We start from the raw sequence: 19,523 nt of genomic DNA, 5'->3' as shown, positions 1-19,523 counted from the left end.
GTTATCTGAGCAGTGTGTGGGACATGACAAAATCACATCCATTCAATGAAAGAATAAGGCAAAAATTGACAAAATTTTCTGCTTTAAACACTTAGTCTTAGTGGATTAAAAACGTTTTTTTTTTATTGTCTTACAAATGTTTAGAGTAAAGGTTTTAATCAACTCAAAATACTGAATATATGTGTGTCTGTGTAGAAATGTATCAACAAGTCATGACTGCACCAGTAAGTGACAATAAAATCTAAACAAAAAGACTTTTATTTTGGCGTGCTATGTGACGTCATAAGGCTGCGCCGCTCCTGCGCTGTGATTTCACTGGAAAGAGGTTTGTTTTAAAGCTTTTACATGAAAATAAGGCGATAGATTAAAGTTTCAGGTTTTTACCCGATAGTAAATTGTACCTGCTATTAACAATATTATTTTAACTCTTTAGAGTACTAATTTACTCACAGTAATGAGGGGTAATGTTTGAATAAAGCAACAGAAAAGTCTGTAAGTGTTTAATGAAGGTTTAATTTATTAAATAGCATCATGTCATTCCACTCTAAGTATACATCACTATATAAGAAATGGAGTACTAGTTTTGTTCGGGTGATTTGTGGCATTTTGTTTCTTGCTCAGACTTACTCTTTTACCTGATTTCTGTTTGTTAATTATTCTCATATAAAGAAACTATTGAAGCAAGTGCTGAAGAGAAGTTATTTTGTTTCTGTTCATTGTTTTATTCATTTTATACAGGGCATTTTATTGTTTTGTTCATTTTAAACAGGATAAAGTGTCCAAACACATAGAAAAACTCCTGCTGAAGCGACTGATCTCCACACTGTTATAAAGATGGCGTTTATTAAAGAGGAGAGTGAAGATGTGAAGATTGAAGAAACATTCACAGTCAAACAGGAAGATCTGCAGAAACAAACAGGTTGATTTTCATTCTCAAAAACTAACTCAGTCATTTGATCCTCATTCAGATAATTTTATAATAAGAATACTAAATGAAATCCATCTTGCAGCCCTGAGGGTGCTGCCTAGTTCTCCTAAATGCACATAAGCACTCATTGAAAGAGGAATGAGTTTCTTTCTTGTTCTTATCTCTTTTTGTCATTATTTTATGTATTATTAGTCTCTTATTTTATCCACCTTCTTGAGTTTATTGCTTTTCTTGTTCTCCTACTGTTTGTAAAGTGTCCTTTAGCACTGGCACTATATAAAATAAATAAAAACTATAATTAAAAAAAAAAAAAGTTTACCTGAGCTGACGATATTTGACCTACAGTATTCTCATAGAAGATATCTGCTATTACAGTGATGGTGTTGGCTTAGTACTTTTCATTTGCATATGTCACGTTAATCATGATTCCCTTTATTTTCATCAACTTCTTTCTGGGTTTAAACTTGTTTATAGTTGTTGCTAGTTCTCACAGATAGTATCTGAGTTAAAATGACATATTTATTATAATAATTTCCAGGGCTATTGTGTTTAAACAGGATTTCTGCAGGGTCTTAAATTCCAAAATCTAAAATTTTAGGCCATAAAAAGTCTTAAATTTACTTAAATGTTGTGTTATAGTTCTTAAATCTTGTTTTAAATGTTCATGTTTTGCTACCCAAACTGGCCAAAACCCATACAATCACCAACAATCCATCTCAATAAAACTTCAAAAAGGTAATTTTAACTCTATTTATCATAATGGTTTAATTAACTTGCATACATGCTCCATGTATTTACTGCTGGGTACATCGACCTGGACAGATTGTTGTGCATATATTTAGTCTATTTTAGTTTTTAAAACTTTTAAAACAGTTGTTAATTTTTTATTATTTTTTCAAAAGAAAGTTAATGTTTGGAAAAGTGTATGCATATAAGTAAAGCTTGCTTGTTTTTACACAATATTTACAATCTTTTGCTAATAAATATATAAAATATTGTATGTTTTTATTATTCATTTATTATTGTATTATTAAATGTATAAAATTATAATATTTTTTGATAGGGCAAATAAAAATCTTTTCCATCTGGGCCATTTGAAAAATTCCTTTGCCTTTAGCCCTTTATGAGTCTAAAATTTCATTCATAATGGTCTTAAAAATGTCATAAAAGTCTTGCTTTTTACTTGGCGAAACGTGCAGAAACCCTGGTTTAAATTATATTATTTATATTAACTTATATTATTTCATTTTTAACAATCAATTAAATTACACAGCGGTTTTATATCAAAAGTCTATAATGATATGAAATATACTACATTTTGATGGTAAAATAAAACCCTTTAAGCGATGGCTGTTATTTGTTTCAGTATTCAAACACTAAATAACGAATGCAGCAAGTGAAATAAAAAATGAATATGAAACAACACATATAGCAGGATTTAAAGCATAGAAAGGACTATTATGTTAAGCAAAATGCTGCTCCTTTATTTTTTGTATTTTTATCATCTTATTAAGATAACTAACAAGCTGTAGGCAAATTATTGCTTGACGTTTTAAAAAAATATTTGCATAACTATATTAAAGATCTTAGAGAACAAAAAACAAAAACACAGAAATGTTTTTTGCATGCATAATTGTCAAACGTGTGTATAACTGAATCATATATATTCATCCTATAGCTGAAATGATGAAAATTGCTCATTTTATTTTTATAAAACATTTGTCAAAACCTAGTGATATTTTTGAGTAAAAGCAATACCGACATTTAAGAATGCATATTTATTTAATTAATTCATTCATTTGACTTGTTTATTGGTGCATATATAGGCTATAATATAAATCATACAACAGTACCTTGCAAAGTTACAGTGTCACTCCGTAAAGCTTTCAAGAAAAGTCCAAAAATATTATAAAGAGTTGACTTTCTACCGTAGACTTTTGGATGGTCGACATTACAATACGCCGTAACCGTCCTTCAGGTGGTTTCCCTGGTATTAAATTAACAAGCTGTCTGGGCTTTGAATTAAAAAGTGCAGTTCATGTTCATGTTCCATGGATATAGTGATGGTGTTGTGGAGCCATCAACTTTTTGTTCTGCATTTGTTGCCTTTCAGCAACAAATGCAGTCGTTGGTAAATTTCTCTCCCGCATCAGAGCGAGTTTTGTGCTGTCAAATGCAGCAATAAACTCACATTCAGTCAGGCGAATTAAAAGTCTCATTGCCTTGTCAATCAAATTAATCGAGCTCTAGCCATGAATAAAACAATAGGCTATTTTATTATTTTTTAAAGATTTTAGATGATATGTTAGTAATTATATCACACATTAATTGTATTCACGTCAATGAAATAATAACTTTAATAAATAAAATATCTTCGTAAGAATGTGATGAGTTATTCACTTCTCTTCTAGAGACCGCTCTATGGTTAAAAAACCCTTTTCAAACTGTGGTGTAGTTTATTGTGGATGTCTGATGACTAATGCGCTTCTGCTGAGCCAGCTGTGGTAGCTTGGCAACAGAGCCGCGACATCAACACAGAATGTGTTAGCACAGTTCAGCACGGTAGTCTAACCGTGCTGAGAATTATAACTTCATAACATTTCTGTAAAATCACACATAAAGCCTGGTTTATACTTCTGCGTCAAGTGACCGGCGTAACCCACGGCGCATGCAACGTGCGTAGCTGTGCATTTATACTTCTGCGCGCTGTCTCTGTCGGTCTGCATTAACACTTCCGAAACGCTAGTTGGCAGTGAGGTGTAAATGCTCCTCTTTGTCGAGTTTGTTCGCTACTATTTTGCGTTTCCTGAACACTTCCTGGATGTACAAGTGGCTTAAACGTGCTCATTTTGAGGCAGTAACAACTTTAACTATGAGGTAAACACAAAACGAAACTTTTCATCCGAATCTCCTCCACAGGACTCCACACTTGTAAACAATTGCTACATTGGGTTCGCGCCATTCGTGCAGCTCTCGGTCCCACCCAGACTCGTCAGCACTACCAAGCCGACCAATCACGATTGCACTATGCGTCGTTGCGACGTGTAGTTTTATTTTTTGAGAGGTGCATACGCCGTAGCATACGCCGGCGTTTGACGCAGAAGTATAAATCAGCCTTAACACTCCTGACACTGACTACTAATGCATCTCTGCAGCCGCAGAGTCACTCTGCTTGAATTCACATACACTTTGATTTAATCATTTACTACTGACACACTCCCCAGCACTGCCACAGCAGTTAAAACGTCTCCCCAGAGGCATACTTTTCTTCTAATACTGACTTTTATCGCACCTCTGCAATCGCAGAGATGCTCTGCTAAGCTCATATACACTTCCATTTAGCCATCCACTACTGATACACTCCCCAGCACTGCCACAGCATTTAAAACATCTCTGCAGAGGCGTATTTCCCTTCCAATATTGACTTCCATTGCACCTCTGTAGCAGAGACCCTTTGCTGAACTTCATTCCCCTCTGCACCACTGCTGCAGCAGTGACGTTCTGCCTGAGCTCATTTCCACTATCATTTATTCATACCACTACTGACACACCCCCATCACTGCCAAAGCAGTTAAAACACTTCTGCAAAAACATAGTTTTACCTCTTATTAGTGACTTCCATCGCACCTCCCACAACAGAGACGCTCCGCTGAGCTACATTCTCCTCTGCACCACTGCCGCAGCAGTGACGCTCTGGCTGAGCTTTGTTACACTTCCAAATTTTTATACTGATACTCTGCTCTGCCACAGTAGTTTAAACGCCTCTGTGGATGCATTGTTACCCTTTAATAATTTCATGATACTGACACTCTTCGCACGTGTGCAGCAGCAGAGACACTCTGCTGAACTTTATAGCTACATTTCACCACTGCCATAGTAAGCCTCTCTAACCTCACTCTCCCGCCCAGTCCATGCAATTAACACTCACCGGGAGCACACATAGTTGTACATATTCAGTCAACCAGAACACCAATCCAGTAGCAACGACCACTCTTATCTCACAATTTACACCCGCACCGGCCCCGTTTTTGCTCCTTCAAGCTTTTCTAGCACACTTTGTAACATCTTTTTATACCCAGCAGCCAGGTATTGCATTGATCTTTGTTGCCTTTTGGGGAGGCTCTTCAAATACGCAGCTGCTGTCCCGAGCAGAGTATTTTGGGGAGTTCTGGAGACCTACCTGAGCTCAGAGCTCCCCTCTCGCCCTGCAAACAGGAGGGAGTCCAGGGCTCAGGACCTTTTGAGCTCTAGGCTAGCTCCCGGGACAGCATGGTAAACGTGCTTATCAATCATCAGATAAGTGTCAATTCTTGAAAGATGAATTGAATTAAATCTGCTTAAATGTGTACACGTTAAAGGACCGAACAAAATATTATCTGATTTATTTTACATTTAATGTGCATCAAAATTACAGTGTGTAGTCAATGTTTCCAGTGCCTTTTCACTTTACAGTTTTTGATTTGAGTTTTAAGACTTAATGAAAACTAATGTTTTTTTTTATATTTCAGACCTAATTAAAGAGAATGAGGGGAGTAAAAAGGAGAAACATCATGTCAAAATTGAGGAACATACTCATTTACAGACTGATGGTTGTTTGAAAAGGGGAGATGAGAATTGTTTCACCAGCACTCAGTGTGGAAAGAGTTTGGCAAGCAAAAGCAAACTTAATATTCCCATGATGAACCACACTGGAGAGAAACCATTCACATGCACTCAGTGTGGGAAGAGTTTCAGCCAATCATCACACCTAAATCGACACATGAGGATCCACACTGGAGAGAAACCATTTACTTGCACTCAGTGTGGGAAGAGTTTTAACTGCTCATCAAACCTTATTCAACACATGAGAATTCACACTGGAGAGAAACCATTCACATGCACTCAGTGCGGGAAGAGTTTCAGCCAATCATCATCCCTTAATCAACACATGAGGATCCACACTGGAGAGAAACCATTCACATGCACTCAGTGTGGAAAGAGTTTGGTAAGCAAAAGCAAACTTAAGATTCACATGATGATCCACACTGGAGATAAACCATTCACATGCACTCAGTGTGGGAAGAGTTTCAACTGCTTATCACACCTTAATCAACATATGAGGATCCACACTGGAGAGAAACCATTCACATGCACTCAGTGTGGCAAAAGTTTCAGCCAATCATCAAACCTTAATCTACACATGATGATCCACAGTGGAGAGAAACCATTCACATGCACTTGGTGTGGGATGAGTTTCAGCCTATCATCAAACCTTAATCTACACATAAGGATCCACACTGGAGAGAAACCATTCACATGCACTCTGTGTGGGAAGAGTTTCATCCGCTCATCATCCCTTAAATTACACATTATCAGCCACACAGGAGAGAAACCATTTACATGCACTCAGTGTGGGAAGAGTTTCAATCGTTCATCACACCTTAATCGACACATGAGAAATCACACTGGAGAGAAACCATTTACATGCACTCAGTGTGGTAAGAGTTTCAGCCAATCATCAAACCTTAATCTACACATGAGGATCCACACTGGAGAGAAACCATTCACATGCACAAAGTGTGGGAAGAGTTTTAACTGCTTATCAAACCTTAATCAACATATAAGGATCCACACTGGAGAGAAACCATTCACTTGAACTCAGTGTGGGAAGAGTTCCAACCAATGATCAGACCTTAATAAACACATGAAGATCCACACTGGTGTGAAAGAGTATATGTGCTTGGGTGTAAGACTTTTATTAAAGCTCCAAAATTTAAACTGCACCAGACGATTCACACTGGAGAGACCGTACAAGTGTTTACACTGTGACAAGAGATTTAATCAGTTAATCGTTTAATCGTATTATTAGAAGGTTTTTAACATATCACACTGCAAATTTATACATGCACACAATGATATTCTCCACTTGACGTATTGCATTACATCTTGGTCACAAGCCCCTTTAACTACATTGAAGCCTATTGAATCATTTTATAAACAAGCAGTTGAAATTATGGACTTAAAGCCTATCCGATGGCATCACTGTCAAGTTTTATGTAAACAATCTTTTTAGTTTTAATAGTTTTATTCAATTTAGTTATCTTAAATTGGTTTTAAATGTTTAAATAATCATGTTCCAATCCTGTTTTCTGAGCTAATCAATCGGCATCAAACCTCCCACAGAGTTACACGGGCAACTGCTAATGGTGACTGTCTAGTGCCAAAGTGTAAGACTTCGTTTGGTTAATCTGTCTTCTCTGTAAAGGGAGCTAAACTGTGGATTGATTTACCGGTTAGCTTAAAATCAGAAAGCAATATAAATATTTTTAGTAGTGCTCTTAAAAAGTGGTTAAAAATAAAACAGCAATGTTTGCACAAATAGTCTACTGTTAGTTGGTTGGATCATGTCGCCTTTTCTTTTGCCTGCAGTAATTTTATGTAAATAATTGTAATGTTGTGTATGTTTTTATTATATTTTTATTTTGTCAATTTTTAAGCCTCCTTTGGACAGGTGTTTAGAATTAGCAAGTTTGCTAAAACACTTAAACAAATGCATTTGGTTGTCTAGTGTAATTGTGATGTCCATGTCAATAAATAAATAAAATATCATGTAGTTAAAGAGTTGTTGTGATTTATATTCTAACTTTTTATCTTCATTATTATACATAGACATTTGTTGGTTGGTTTGATTGATTGTTCTATGAGTTACATTTTATAGTAAATAATCAGCATTCAGGCCATTTTGTAGGTTCATCTCTCTTTTATGTTGCAACTCAAACAAGCGGGTCATAACGCTTTGTAAAATGTGTCCGGTTGTATCCGAAATCTTGTCCTTTCAGTCTTGACCATAGGTGAGAGTAGGAACCTAGATTGAGCAGTAAATTGAGAACACTGCCTTTCATCTCAGCTCCTTCACCATAACAGACAATCACATCTACTGCATTACTGCTGCCGCTGCACTGATCCATTTTTAAATCTCACATTCCATTCCTCATGAAAAAAAGACACAGATACTTGAACTCCTTTTGGGGTAAGGACTCTCCTCCAAACTGCAGATGGCCACCTTTTTCCAGTCAAGCACCATGGTTTCTGAAGTGCTGTTTCTTTCCCTGCCTTGTCACACTCAGCAGCAAACTGTCCAACTGCATGGTGAAGGTCCATGTCCTATGAAGCCAAAAGGACAACGTACACAGTATACAGTCCTAGCCTGCATCTAAAATTTTTGTCAGTAAAAATATTATATTTTTGAGAGCAGCCTAAAAAATAACACATTTACAAAATAAAATGTATAAATAGATGCATGGATAGACATTAAAGTGGTGGAAGGGGAAGTAGGATGGCTTGTTCAACCATAAACCAAGATGGAGCTTTCTCAGGAGGGATAGAGCAGTGCGCAAGAAGTCTCAGACTGAAGGCGTAATAATAAAATAAATGCTCAGGAAGCCCCAACCCTTTTTTATCAACTGGCTGTTACGATGTCCCAGGTAGGAGGCGACGTTCTCGCGACCTTGCGCAATGTTCGCTAAAGGTAATGAAAGTCCAGAACCTTTACAGAACCTTAGGGATGTTCTTAAAACGTTCTCTTTTAGTCATAAAATAACGTTCCCAGTATGACTTTAGGAGAACGTTCTGTTTTGGTCCTGTAATGGTCACATAATAACATTACAAAGAGTACCTTTCTAACATTAACAGAACATTTTCACATGGTCCTCCTTTAGTCATATAATAAAGTTTCCAATATGACTTGAGGAAGTTCTGTTTTTGTCATTCTATGGTCACATAATAACGTTACAAAGAGCACTCCCGCAGCACTAATTCTAATAGCTAGTGCTCGGGGTCTCAAAATTCTGAAGATAAGCAAAGTTTTCAGGGGATTGAAACAACAGGTAGAGGGACAATCGTTCTCGAGTGCCTACCCAGAAATTTGACGTTCCCAGAACATTCTTAAAACGTCCCCGTCAGTGTTAAGGACGTTCTGAGAAGGTCACAATGTTAAGTTCTTTAAATGTATGGAGGACGTTATTTAGGGGACCTTTAAAGAACATTCAGAACGTTCTCAGAATGTTAAGTGGACCACACTTTATTGGAAAATGTGACTTTCTCACAACGTTCTCATAACGTACTTGTTGGTGTTAAGGCCGTTGTCTAGTAACGTTCCCAGAAGGTCAAGATTACTTTACAAGTGGAATTCTTTAAAGGTGTGAGGGACGTTATTTTGCGGACCATCACAATGTTATTTTCTTGTCCTGAATGTTAGAGACAGAAAGAGCTCAATCAATAAAATGATACTAAAATTGGCTTTGTGGGCAGAAAACATAAAGCATTTGTCAAACAATTTAATCTTTAATATGCTGTGTCCGTGTGTGTTTGTGTGCATCTCTTAGTCACATTCTCTATCGTCCAGTTGTCTTTCTGGTGCCGGAAACAAAGCATAATTAACAATATTTACAAATAGGTTCACTTACTTTCTATTTAATTTTTTTTTTTACTTTCAGATGTACACAGTGGTGCTTGAGTCTTATAAAATAATTCAAAATTAATATATTTTGAATTTAAAAAAATATATAAATCTCCATATCTACATCCCACTTATCTATTTTTAAAGAACTGCCACTCAAATATCTTTTGATAAGAAAACGGTGTTACACACTCCACTGAAGACATTCATAAGCCTACATAGTTATTTTCATTTGCGAAGCGCAAAAATTTGTTTCCAAACTACTTCTAAATTCAATTCTAATTTCCAACAAGCGAATAAATAAGCAATAATATAGAAGTGTGGTCAGAAAACTGAGTTGTATCCAAACACACGTCCTGTTCTTATGCCCCATATATTTTAAAAACCCTCAAGTGGACTAATCTAAGCTTGTTTTAAATACAACACATATAAATATGCATATAATTAATAATAATAATAATAACATTATACAAAAGCAAGTTGTCTAAATAAACTGAAATAAAAGCTCCCCGAGATGAAGGCAATGGTGTTTTATATTGATGTAGAAAATAATAATTTTTGTAATATTTTAATCCTTTAATTCGTCTTCATTTGTAAAGATATATGCACTGCTTTCAGCTGGTCTATTACACACTTTATTTTAGTTCCTCAAAATAGCAAGGCATCAACAATGCGCCTTAACACACTAATCACACATTAATTGATTTAATAAGTTTTCTTGTATTACCCATGTTTCCTCCATCTCTGTGATCAGCTATAAAAATCTCCAATTACAATAACATTCTGCCATTTTTTACATTTATACTAACGTTTTTAAAGAAGTTCACTTTTTCATTTTCTTCATTGGATGCATGACTATTATAAATTATAAAATTATCTTCACCTTTTTCTAATTTCATCGCTATGCTTTTCCCAACTCCATCCTCAAATATTACTTTTTCTTTTTCATATGTAACTCTTTTTATTAAAATCACTACTCCACAACTCACTTTATCCTCTCTATTGTTAAAATATATTTGACCATCCCATTTACTTTGAACCATTTAACACTTTAATTTTTCCAATTTGTTTCTTGCAAAACAATCACATCAGCTTCTTTACATAACACATTTTTTCAAATTTCTCCACATTCAATAAACCTCTTGCATTCCATGATAAAATGTTAAAAAACGTAATGAAAGATAGTAAAATATTAAAACCACCCATTATTTTTAGTCTCATCTTCTACATCTGCATACCCATTTTTGTCACTCAACTAACAGCCCCTTCTATAAAAAGAAACACAAATTAAAATTATGTTAAAAATATATAAAATGGTTAAAAAAAACATTATTTCTCATCATTTTCTTCCAGCCCTCTTTACACTTCATACCTATTTACATTTTTTATTCACACCTTTGTCAACATCTTTTTTCTTGCACTGTCCACATTTTGTTTTACATTTATTGTTCTTCTTCTTATTAGTCCTCTTTCCACTTTGTTCTTCTCTACATAATTTGTCAGTTTTTCTCCATTACTTTCCATTTCTTCGGCTTGATCAGTCTTATTTTGTTCATCGTTTTCCACCATATTTAAAAAGTTTTTAAAACTGTCAGTTATTTCCATTTGTGTCCACTGTTCTTGTTCTGATGTCTGTTTTTCGTTCACATTTTTTCCTCTCTCTTCCCTTATGTTGTTTGTTTCCTCCTCCATTACCCCTGTTTTTAAATCTTCTTCTTCCTTGTTTCTTTCATGCACCTGTCCGTCCTCTTGTTTTGCTCCCCCTCCTTCCTCTCCTTCCATCCAACATTCACACTTGTTTAAAAATTGTATAAATTCTGGACATTTGACAGTATAACAATTCCTTGCAAAGTGTCCCTTTTCTTCACATTTATAGCACTTAAAATCTGTGCAATCCATTAACAGGTGCTTTTTTTAAATCATCATATTACATTAACATTTAAAAACTCCAGAAATTTCACAAAACAAATACATTAAAATAAACTTCATTCTTCTTAAAATTCTTCATAAAATAATATCCTCTTTGGGCATCTTCCACTTTAAACCATTTAAAACATTATACACTTTATCATTAAACACATCATAAAAGCTTGGTAACATATCTTCTTCTTTAAAATACCAGTACAGTCTTTCTATGCATCTTTCCATTTTTCTTTTTAGTACATTCCACACATTAACAGGTGCTCAGGGCTCATGCACAGCCTACAGGTCTTCACTTGGTGGCTGTGCATTACCCTGAAGTACTGCTGCTCTTCTGCTGTTTCCAGCTTTGTGCTATATGGCAATGATGCCACACTGTTAAAAATTGTCCTGTTAAAAAACAGTAAAATACTGGCAGCTGCAGTTGCCAGCAATGTACTGTTATTTTACAGTATGTTGCTGTAAAAATACATGGACTACATTGATTTACACAATACTCAAGTGAACTAATTTTGCTCACTGAAAGCAACTGCCTCAACTTGGTCAACTGCTGAATGAGTTTATGAAGTAATGTGCTATATATGCTTAGAAGCATACTTATAATGATAACTTATTTTAGTTAATTAGAAAAGTTTGGTTTAACTCTAATGTCTTATTTTTCACAACAGCACACATACATGTAAATCTGGAATCACCAGAGAGATTCTGACTGCATCAGCCACTAAACAGCCGCTATCTTTAAATAGAGAAACATGCAAAATAACATCAGCAGTTCATTGTTCATCTTTAACTCATACACTGGCTCTACTCTTCTCCACAACGGTGACAGACAGAAGAAATTAGCTTCAGGTTTTACAGTAAAATACTGTTTTTTCCTTGATTTAACGGTAATCTACTGGCAGCTGTGGTTGCCAGCAATCTACTGTTTTTTTACAGACTATTTCTGTAGTGTAAATTAACAGTATATTACTGTTAAAATACATTTTTACACGGTGTTTTTACCTCTCACACCTTTAACCCTTTAAACCCCAGAGCATATACTTCAGTTTTTATTGAAGTGTCCACACTACTGAGTGTTCAAGAAACATGGAGCAAAGCTGAAGTAAATTCATTAATTAACTGACTAATTAAATGATAATTGAGGATTAACAATGAATAAATGAAGAAATACTGAAGGAAAAAAACAAGAACAGAACGTACAAAACTTTAGTCACAGCTTTATAATGAAATAACCTGAAGAACAACAAATGATTAAATCATTTAAATTATCAGCGGATGATAAAACAACTCTACAAACATCATCACCAGCTACACTTATTACTTAATACATGTATTTTTGTTTAACATCTACTAAAGTTCTTCTTGAGAAAAAAGTGAAAGTTTTACGTCACCATCATGGAGAACAGAGTTTGCTTTAGTTGGGCTCTTAGCCCTGTCATTTTTAACATTGAAATATCTTGGTTGCTGCATTTGATAAGAACTTTGTTTAAAAAGCTCCTTTGTTGTGGCAAGCCAGCCAAAAACCTAAATAAGATCTGGTGATGTTCATGTTGCTATTAAATGGCAGAGTCTGTTCTCATTTAATATAATAAAATTTACTGCTTTTATTCAATGATAAATTTATTGTTTTACATTGTATGTCTATATATGGCAATGATTTCTGGAAGTTTTTAAGAATATCTTGGACAAAACACTGCTCTATGGTGTAACTTGCACTCAGAGACATCAATAATCAGCATATGAACCTCAATAATGGTGACGACTTACAAAATTAACAGTTTAACTCACAAACAGGCAACTGAAAGTCTAAACATAAACAACAGCAGAATCAAACACAAAGAAAAGTGTGAGACCATTATACAACATTTATTTATACCGCAATGCATGCTGGGATATTTGTACCGTGCCACTCCCAGCAAGCATTGCAGCATGAAACATTTGAGATGTTACCATTGTTGAGATACAAGGTCAGATTCATGAGGTCTGAGTGTGTATTTGTCATAACTGAAGTGTTTTTGTATGTTATTTCTTAACTGTTAAGTAATTACAGAGGTATATTTTCTGTTTCCACTTCTCATTAATTAAATTAATACCTGCAACTAAGCATAAAATCTATTACATGTGGCCCTTCTTCCAGATTCATACCAAACATTTATCAGAACTAATTTCAAACAAATAGATTTCTCTATTTATTGACTTTTCATCTTGATTGTTATAATACAAGCATTTTGTTAACTCTTAATTATAGTAATTGGAGAGTCTGAATTAAATAGTTCAAGGGTGAAGAGCCCAACTAAATCAGCCCCTCACTCCATTACGGTGACACAAAAACGCCTTAATTTCTGTTGGATCTCAATGAGAATAGTATGGAAGTCAAATCAGTCAGTAATAAGTGTGTCTGCTGTTGTTTGTGGAGTTGTTTAATGATCCTCTGCTGAGACTGAAGCTGTTTTATTTTATTTGATTTTATTTAATGTTGTAACTCAAGTCACTGTTTGTGTTTCTTGTTTATTTTCTTCAGTAATTGTAATTATTAACAGCAGGTGTTCATCAGTGTCTGAATTCACTCATTAGTGTTCATTAAAACTGTCAGGTGAACTATATTAGTTAACTAGTGTATGAAATAGTGAACAAGGACACAAAGTGTGAAAACATCGAATCTGAACTCTGTTAGCTCACAGTTTTCTGCAGTTGGTTACTTTCTCGAAAACAAAAATGTTACCCAGAAAGCACTGTTTTTAACACAATATTACTGTTTTAGTGAAAAAACCTTATTTTACCGTAGAATCTGACCGTTTTTTAACAGCAATTTTTTTACAGTGCACCTCCTTAGGGAACCTCACTTCTAGGAACCTTGTTCCGTCCTCAATGTCAGTGCCTGTGTAAACTCTTCTTTTTATTTTTGATATGGAATAAACTCCCCATCCTTCTAATTTTTCAAAAATTTCTCTGTCATCAAGATAGACTGGCAGGTGCACGAAAGAAACAACATAATCCCTGTTTTGCAGCTCTTTGGTTTTAACAGTTCATTTCCTTAATCAACAGTTCATAGATCAATTCCTCACATGGTTCTTGCTTTTCCATAGTTAGTTCAAACTCTTTTCCTTGCCTTGGTCTCAAAGCCAGAATCTTCCCATGACCACACTTGTCTGTCACTGCTTTAATGATGTCCACAGCTTGTACCTCATTTACTTCTTCGGCATTCACTATTACTGTTACTTCTTTTAAATATTTTCTTCCACCAATTTTTTTCCTTTGTCCAGCTCGTTGTCTATCAACCAGTCCAATGTCGTTAACCATTCTTGTCCCTTCATCCAGTCTAGTTTCATTTGCCAAGAGAGTCTCTGCATCCAGCCCTGTTTCGTTTGCCAAATAACCATCCATTTTATGTCCAGGAAAAGTGCAAAAAAAAAAACAATAAAAAAACACACACCCTCCAGTTAGCAAGATGCTGCTCTCAGGTGGTTTAAAAAAAAAACTCTATTTCAGTCCACAAAAAAAAAAAAAACACAAAACAAAAATTCTAAAATGGAGGAGACCCTTTCTCTGAACTGCAGCTGTTCACTCCCTGTATTGTTCACTAGTGTCCTCTAGTGTTCCCAGGGTGGTACGGCCATAAGCAGGCAAGAACTCTACCACTGAGCCACCAATGTTGACACATGTCTTTTCTTGCCTTTGTGGTGTGTGTGCTGCAAGGCTGTTACATGCAGCTGGAAGAGCAGCAACACAAAACAGGAACTACATTGGCCAAGAATCAGACCCGGGTCTCCCACATGGGAGGCGAGAATTCAACCACTGAACCCCCAATGCTGCCTCACATGTTCACCTGCCCTTGTGGGCTCTGAGTGCTGCCAGGCGGTTACATGCAGCTGGAAGGGGAGCAACACAAATTGCATTGGCCAGGAATCAACACGAATCCACGAATGCTGACCTGCTTATTATTTTGCCATTAGCCAGGAATCGGACACACAGCTCCCGCGTGGTGAGAATTTTACCACTGAACCACCAGTGCTGGCCAATGCTGTTCCTTGCCTTTGTGTTGTGTGAGTGCTTAAAAGGCCGTCAACCAGAGCTGGAAGAGTAGCAACACAAAACAGGAGTTACATTGAATGTGAATCGGTGTTGTGTGAGTGCTGCAAGGCTGTTACATGTAGCTGGAAGAGAAGCAACACAAAACAGGAACTGCATTGGCCGGGTATCAGACCCGTCTCCCGCATGGGAGGTGAGAATTCTACCACTGAACCACCACTGCTGTCATGCATGTTCCCGTGCCTTTTTAGGGAGTGGGTGCTTTAAGGCTGGTACATACAGCTGGAAGAGGAGCAACACAAAACAGCAATTGCATTGGCTAAGAACTGTACCCAGATCTCTCGCGTGGCAGGTGAGAATTCTACCACTGAACCACCAACGCTGATAAAATCATGCTGTTGCCCTAGTGGGGCGTGAGTGCTGCAAGGCTGTTAGACACAGCTAGAAGAGGAGCAGCACAAAACAGGAACTGCATTGGCCGGGAATCTGACCTGGGTCACCCACATAGCAGGCGAGATTTCTACCACTAAGGGCTCTATTTTGACGGTCCATGCGCAGAGCGCAAAATGCAGGGTGCAAACGCTTGCAGGGTGTGTCAGAATGCATTTTTGATAATTTAAGGACGGGAAAATCCGCTTTGCGCCAAGGCGCATGGTCTAAAAGGGTTGAGTTTATTTTCTTAATGAGTTAAAGGTGTGTTTTGAGAATAAACCAATTAGAGTCTCATCTCCCATTACCTTTAAGAGCTAGCTGCGTCGCGCCATAAGCACATTTGCTATTTACAGGACGCAAAGTAAGTCTAAGTGGAAAAACTGAGCATTTCACAAGCAAACAGTTAACAGTTTTTTTTTAATTGAAAACTGTTAAACAGAGCATCTACTGCGTGAGAAGGAGAGATAAATGATCTACTTTCACTTTCGCTCTTGGATATGGAAACCTTTACGCACAGACATCAATTAGTCTATAAATAATTAATTGTATTTGTTAAGCGCAAATATTCATTTCAAAACTATTTCTAAATTCAGTTCTAATTTCCAGCAAACTAATAAATGAACAACAATAACGAAGTGTGTTCAAAAACCTGTGTTATATCCTAAAACACATGCTGTGCCCCATATGGTCTAAAACCTGACAGGTGGGCAAATGTAAGCTTGTTTTTAATAAAACAAAGATAAATATGGATATAATAAATAATACTGCTAATAATAATAACATTATACAAAAGCAAATTGTTATGAATGAACTGAAAAAGCCTCCCGAGATGAAGAAGACATAAAAGCAGTGATTTTTCATATTTATGTAGGCTAGAAAATAATATGTTTTGTAATATTTTAATCCTTAATATTTATATCCTATATCTATTCTTATTATATCCTATATATAACCTTAATATTAAAATTTTTTCATATGTACAGATATTTGCCTATTGCTCTCTTGTGCGTATTAAGCAGTGTGTAAGCGAGGTGCAACTCTGCGCAGGAGTTTAGACCGAGTTTGTTTTGGTCTAATGAAAAATCTATTTTCAGTTTCTCAAAATAACAACGCGCCAGCAGTGCCTCAGAACACCTTCCTTTTTAGACTAGAACGCCTATGCGTGCACATATGAGCGCTAATGCATTTGCTATTTAAACAGCGTAGCGCAACGCCTCTTGTGTCAAGCTTCAACTAGCAAAATACTGTTGCACCGCGCTTATGATAGGGCCCTAAACCATCAATGCTGAAACACATGTTATCCTACCCTAGTGGGGTGTGATTGCTGCTATGCTGTTACATGCAGCTGGAAGAGTAGCAACACAGACCAGCAACTGCATTGGCTGGCAATCAGACCCAGGTCTTCCACAAGACGGGCTAAAATTCTACCACTGAAACACCAACGCTGGCACATATGTTCTTTTGCCCTTGTGGGAAGTCAGTGCTGCAAGGCAGTTCATGCAGCTGGAAAAGGAGCCACACAAAACAGCAACTGCACTAGACAGAAATCGAACTCATGTGTCCCGCATGGTAGGCGAGAATTCTACCACTGAACCAACAATGTAGATATACTCATGTTGCTGCCCTAGTGGGGTGTGATTGCTACAAGGCTGTTACCCAGAGCTGGAAGAGTAGCATCACAAAACAGTAATTGCATTAGCCAAGAATCAGACCTGGGTCTCCCACGTGACAGGTGAGAATTCTACCACTGAAGCACCAATGCTGATCCATGTTGTTTCTTGCCTTTGTGTTGTGTGAGAGCTAAAAGGCCGTCAACCAGAGCTGGAACAGGAGCCACACAAAACAGCAATTGTTATAGCCAGGAATCGACGCCAGGCCTCCCGCGTGGCAAGTGAGAATTCTACCACTGAACCACCAATGCTGATATGCTTTAGCTGCTGTCCTATTGGGGTGTGATTGCTGCAAGGCTGTTACCCAGAGCTGGAAGAGTAGCAACACAAAACAGGATTTGCATTGGCCAGAAAACAGACACGGGTCTCCCGCGTCACAAATGGGAATTTTACCACTGAACCACCAACGCTGATATGCTCATACTGCTGTCCTAGTGGGTTTGATTGCTGCAAGGCTGTTACCCAGAGCTGAAAGAGTAGCAACACAAAACAGAAATTGCATTGGCCGGGAATCGGACCCGGGTCTCCAGTATGCAAGGTGAGAATTCTACCACTGAACCACCAATGCTGATATGCTTTGATTGCTGCCCTAGTGGGGTGTGTGCTGCAAGGCTGTTACCCAGAGCTGGAAGAGTATGTCCCGTGAGGCAGGCGAGAATTTTACCAGTGAACCACCAATGCTGACCTACCTTGTTCCTTGCCTTTGTGTGAGTGCTAAAAGGACATCAACCAGAGCTGGAACAGGAGCCACAAAAAACCACTTCTCTATTAGTCAGGATTCAACTCCAGGTGTCCCGCGTGGCAAGCGAGAATTCTAACACTAAACCACCAATGCTGATATGCTCATACAGCTGTCCTAGTGGGTTTTGATTGCTGCAAGGCTGTTACCCAGAGCTGGAAGAGTAGCAACACAAAACAGGAATTGCATTGGGCGGGAATCGGACCCGGGACTCCAGCGTGGTAGGTGAGAATTCCACCACTGAACCACCAACGCTAACCCAAGTTGTTCTTTGCCTTTGTGTTATGTGAGTACTAAAAATCCATCAACCAGAGTTGTAACAGGAGCCACACAAAACAGCAATTGCATTAGCAGGGAATGGAACCCAGGTCTCCCTCATAGCAGGAAAAAATTCGATCAGTGAACCACCAGTGCTGATATGCTAATGCTGCAGCCCTAGTGGGGTGTGATTGCTGCAAGGCTGTTACCCAGAGCTGGAAGAGTAGCAATACAAAAAAGGAATTGCATTGGCCGGGAAACGGACCCGGATCTCCTGCGTGGGAGGCAAGAAGTCTACCACTGAACCACCAATGCTGATATGCTCATACTACTGTCCTAGTGGGGTGTGATTGCTGCAAGGCTGTTACCCAGAGCTGAAAGAGTAGCAACACAAAACAGGGTTTGCATTGGCCAGGAAGCGGACGAGGGTCTCCCACGTGGCAGGCGAGAATTCAACCAGTGAACCACCAATGCTGATATGCTCATACAGCTGTCCTAGTTGGGTGTGATTGCTGCAAGGCTGTTACCCAGAGCTGGAAGAGAAGCAACACAAAAAAAGAACTGCGTTGGCCGGGAATCGGTCCCGAGTCTCCTGTGAGGGAGGCGAAAATTCTACCACTAAACCACCAATGCTGATACAATCATACTGCTGTCCTAGTGGGGTGTGATTGCTGCAAGGCTGTTACCCAGGCTGGAAGAGTAGCAACACAAAACAGGAGTTGCATTGGCCGGGAATCGGACCCGGGTGTCCCACGTGGCAGGCGAGAATTCTACCACTGAACCACCAATGCTGATATGTTTAAATTGCTGCTCTAGTGGGGTGTGACTGCTGCAAGGCTGTTCTCCAGAGCTGAAAGAGTAGCAACACAAAACAGGAGTTGCATTGGCCGGGAATCGGACCTGTGTCTCCCACGTGGCAGGCGAGGATTCTACCAGTGAACCACAAATGCTGAAATGCTCATACTGCTGTTCTAGTTGGGTGTGATTGCTGCAAGGCTGTTACCCAGAGCTGAAAGAGTAGCAACACAAATCAGGAATTGGATTGGCCAGGAATCGGCCCCGGGTCTCCCGCGTGGCAGGCGAGAATTCTACCACTGAACCACCAATGCT

The 19,523-nt window shown here is 37.8% G+C and overlaps 3 protein-coding genes and 1 long non-coding RNA gene across 7 annotated transcripts in view; 2 read left to right on the top strand and 2 right to left on the bottom strand.

Moving 5' to 3' along the window:
- Nucleotides 1-19,523, bottom strand: part of LOC796311 (zinc finger MYM-type protein 1) — an 854,498-nt gene that overhangs the window by 255,895 nt on the left and 579,080 nt on the right. The gene's annotated exons all lie outside the window — the stretch shown is intronic.
- The window catches only part of LOC148682203 (uncharacterized), a 429,467-nt gene that overhangs the window by 230,709 nt on the left and 179,235 nt on the right, over nucleotides 1-19,523 (top strand). The window lies entirely within an intron of this gene.
- The window catches only part of zgc:113135, a 1,020,739-nt gene that overhangs the window by 880,600 nt on the left and 120,616 nt on the right, over nucleotides 1-19,523 (bottom strand). The window lies entirely within an intron of this gene.
- Nucleotides 280-14,806, top strand: LOC137490866 (uncharacterized). Of its 4 annotated transcripts, none has more exons than XM_087248970.2 (4): nucleotides 280-325; nucleotides 770-919; nucleotides 5,437-6,318; nucleotides 6,486-14,806. In XM_087248970.2, exons 2-4 carry the CDS (start codon nucleotides 835-837, stop codon nucleotides 6,500-6,502), a joined length of 984 nt encoding a protein of 327 aa, XP_087105096.1. In that variant the 5' UTR covers nucleotides 280-325; nucleotides 770-834; the 3' UTR covers nucleotides 6,503-14,806. The 4 variants fall into 4 exon arrangements, with proteins under 4 accessions (XP_087105096.1, XP_087105097.1, XP_087105094.1 ...); XM_087248971.2 differs by having other exon boundaries at nucleotides 280-492; XM_087248968.2 differs by having other exon boundaries at nucleotides 5,437-14,806.

The sequence above is a fragment of the Danio rerio genome, chromosome 4 (genome assembly GCF_052040795.2).
Source record: "Danio rerio strain M-AB ecotype USA chromosome 4, GRCz13ab, whole genome shotgun sequence".
Lineage (NCBI taxonomy): Eukaryota > Metazoa > Chordata > Actinopteri > Cypriniformes > Danionidae > Danio > Danio rerio.
This window is presented reverse-complemented; position numbering and strand designations above follow the sequence as displayed.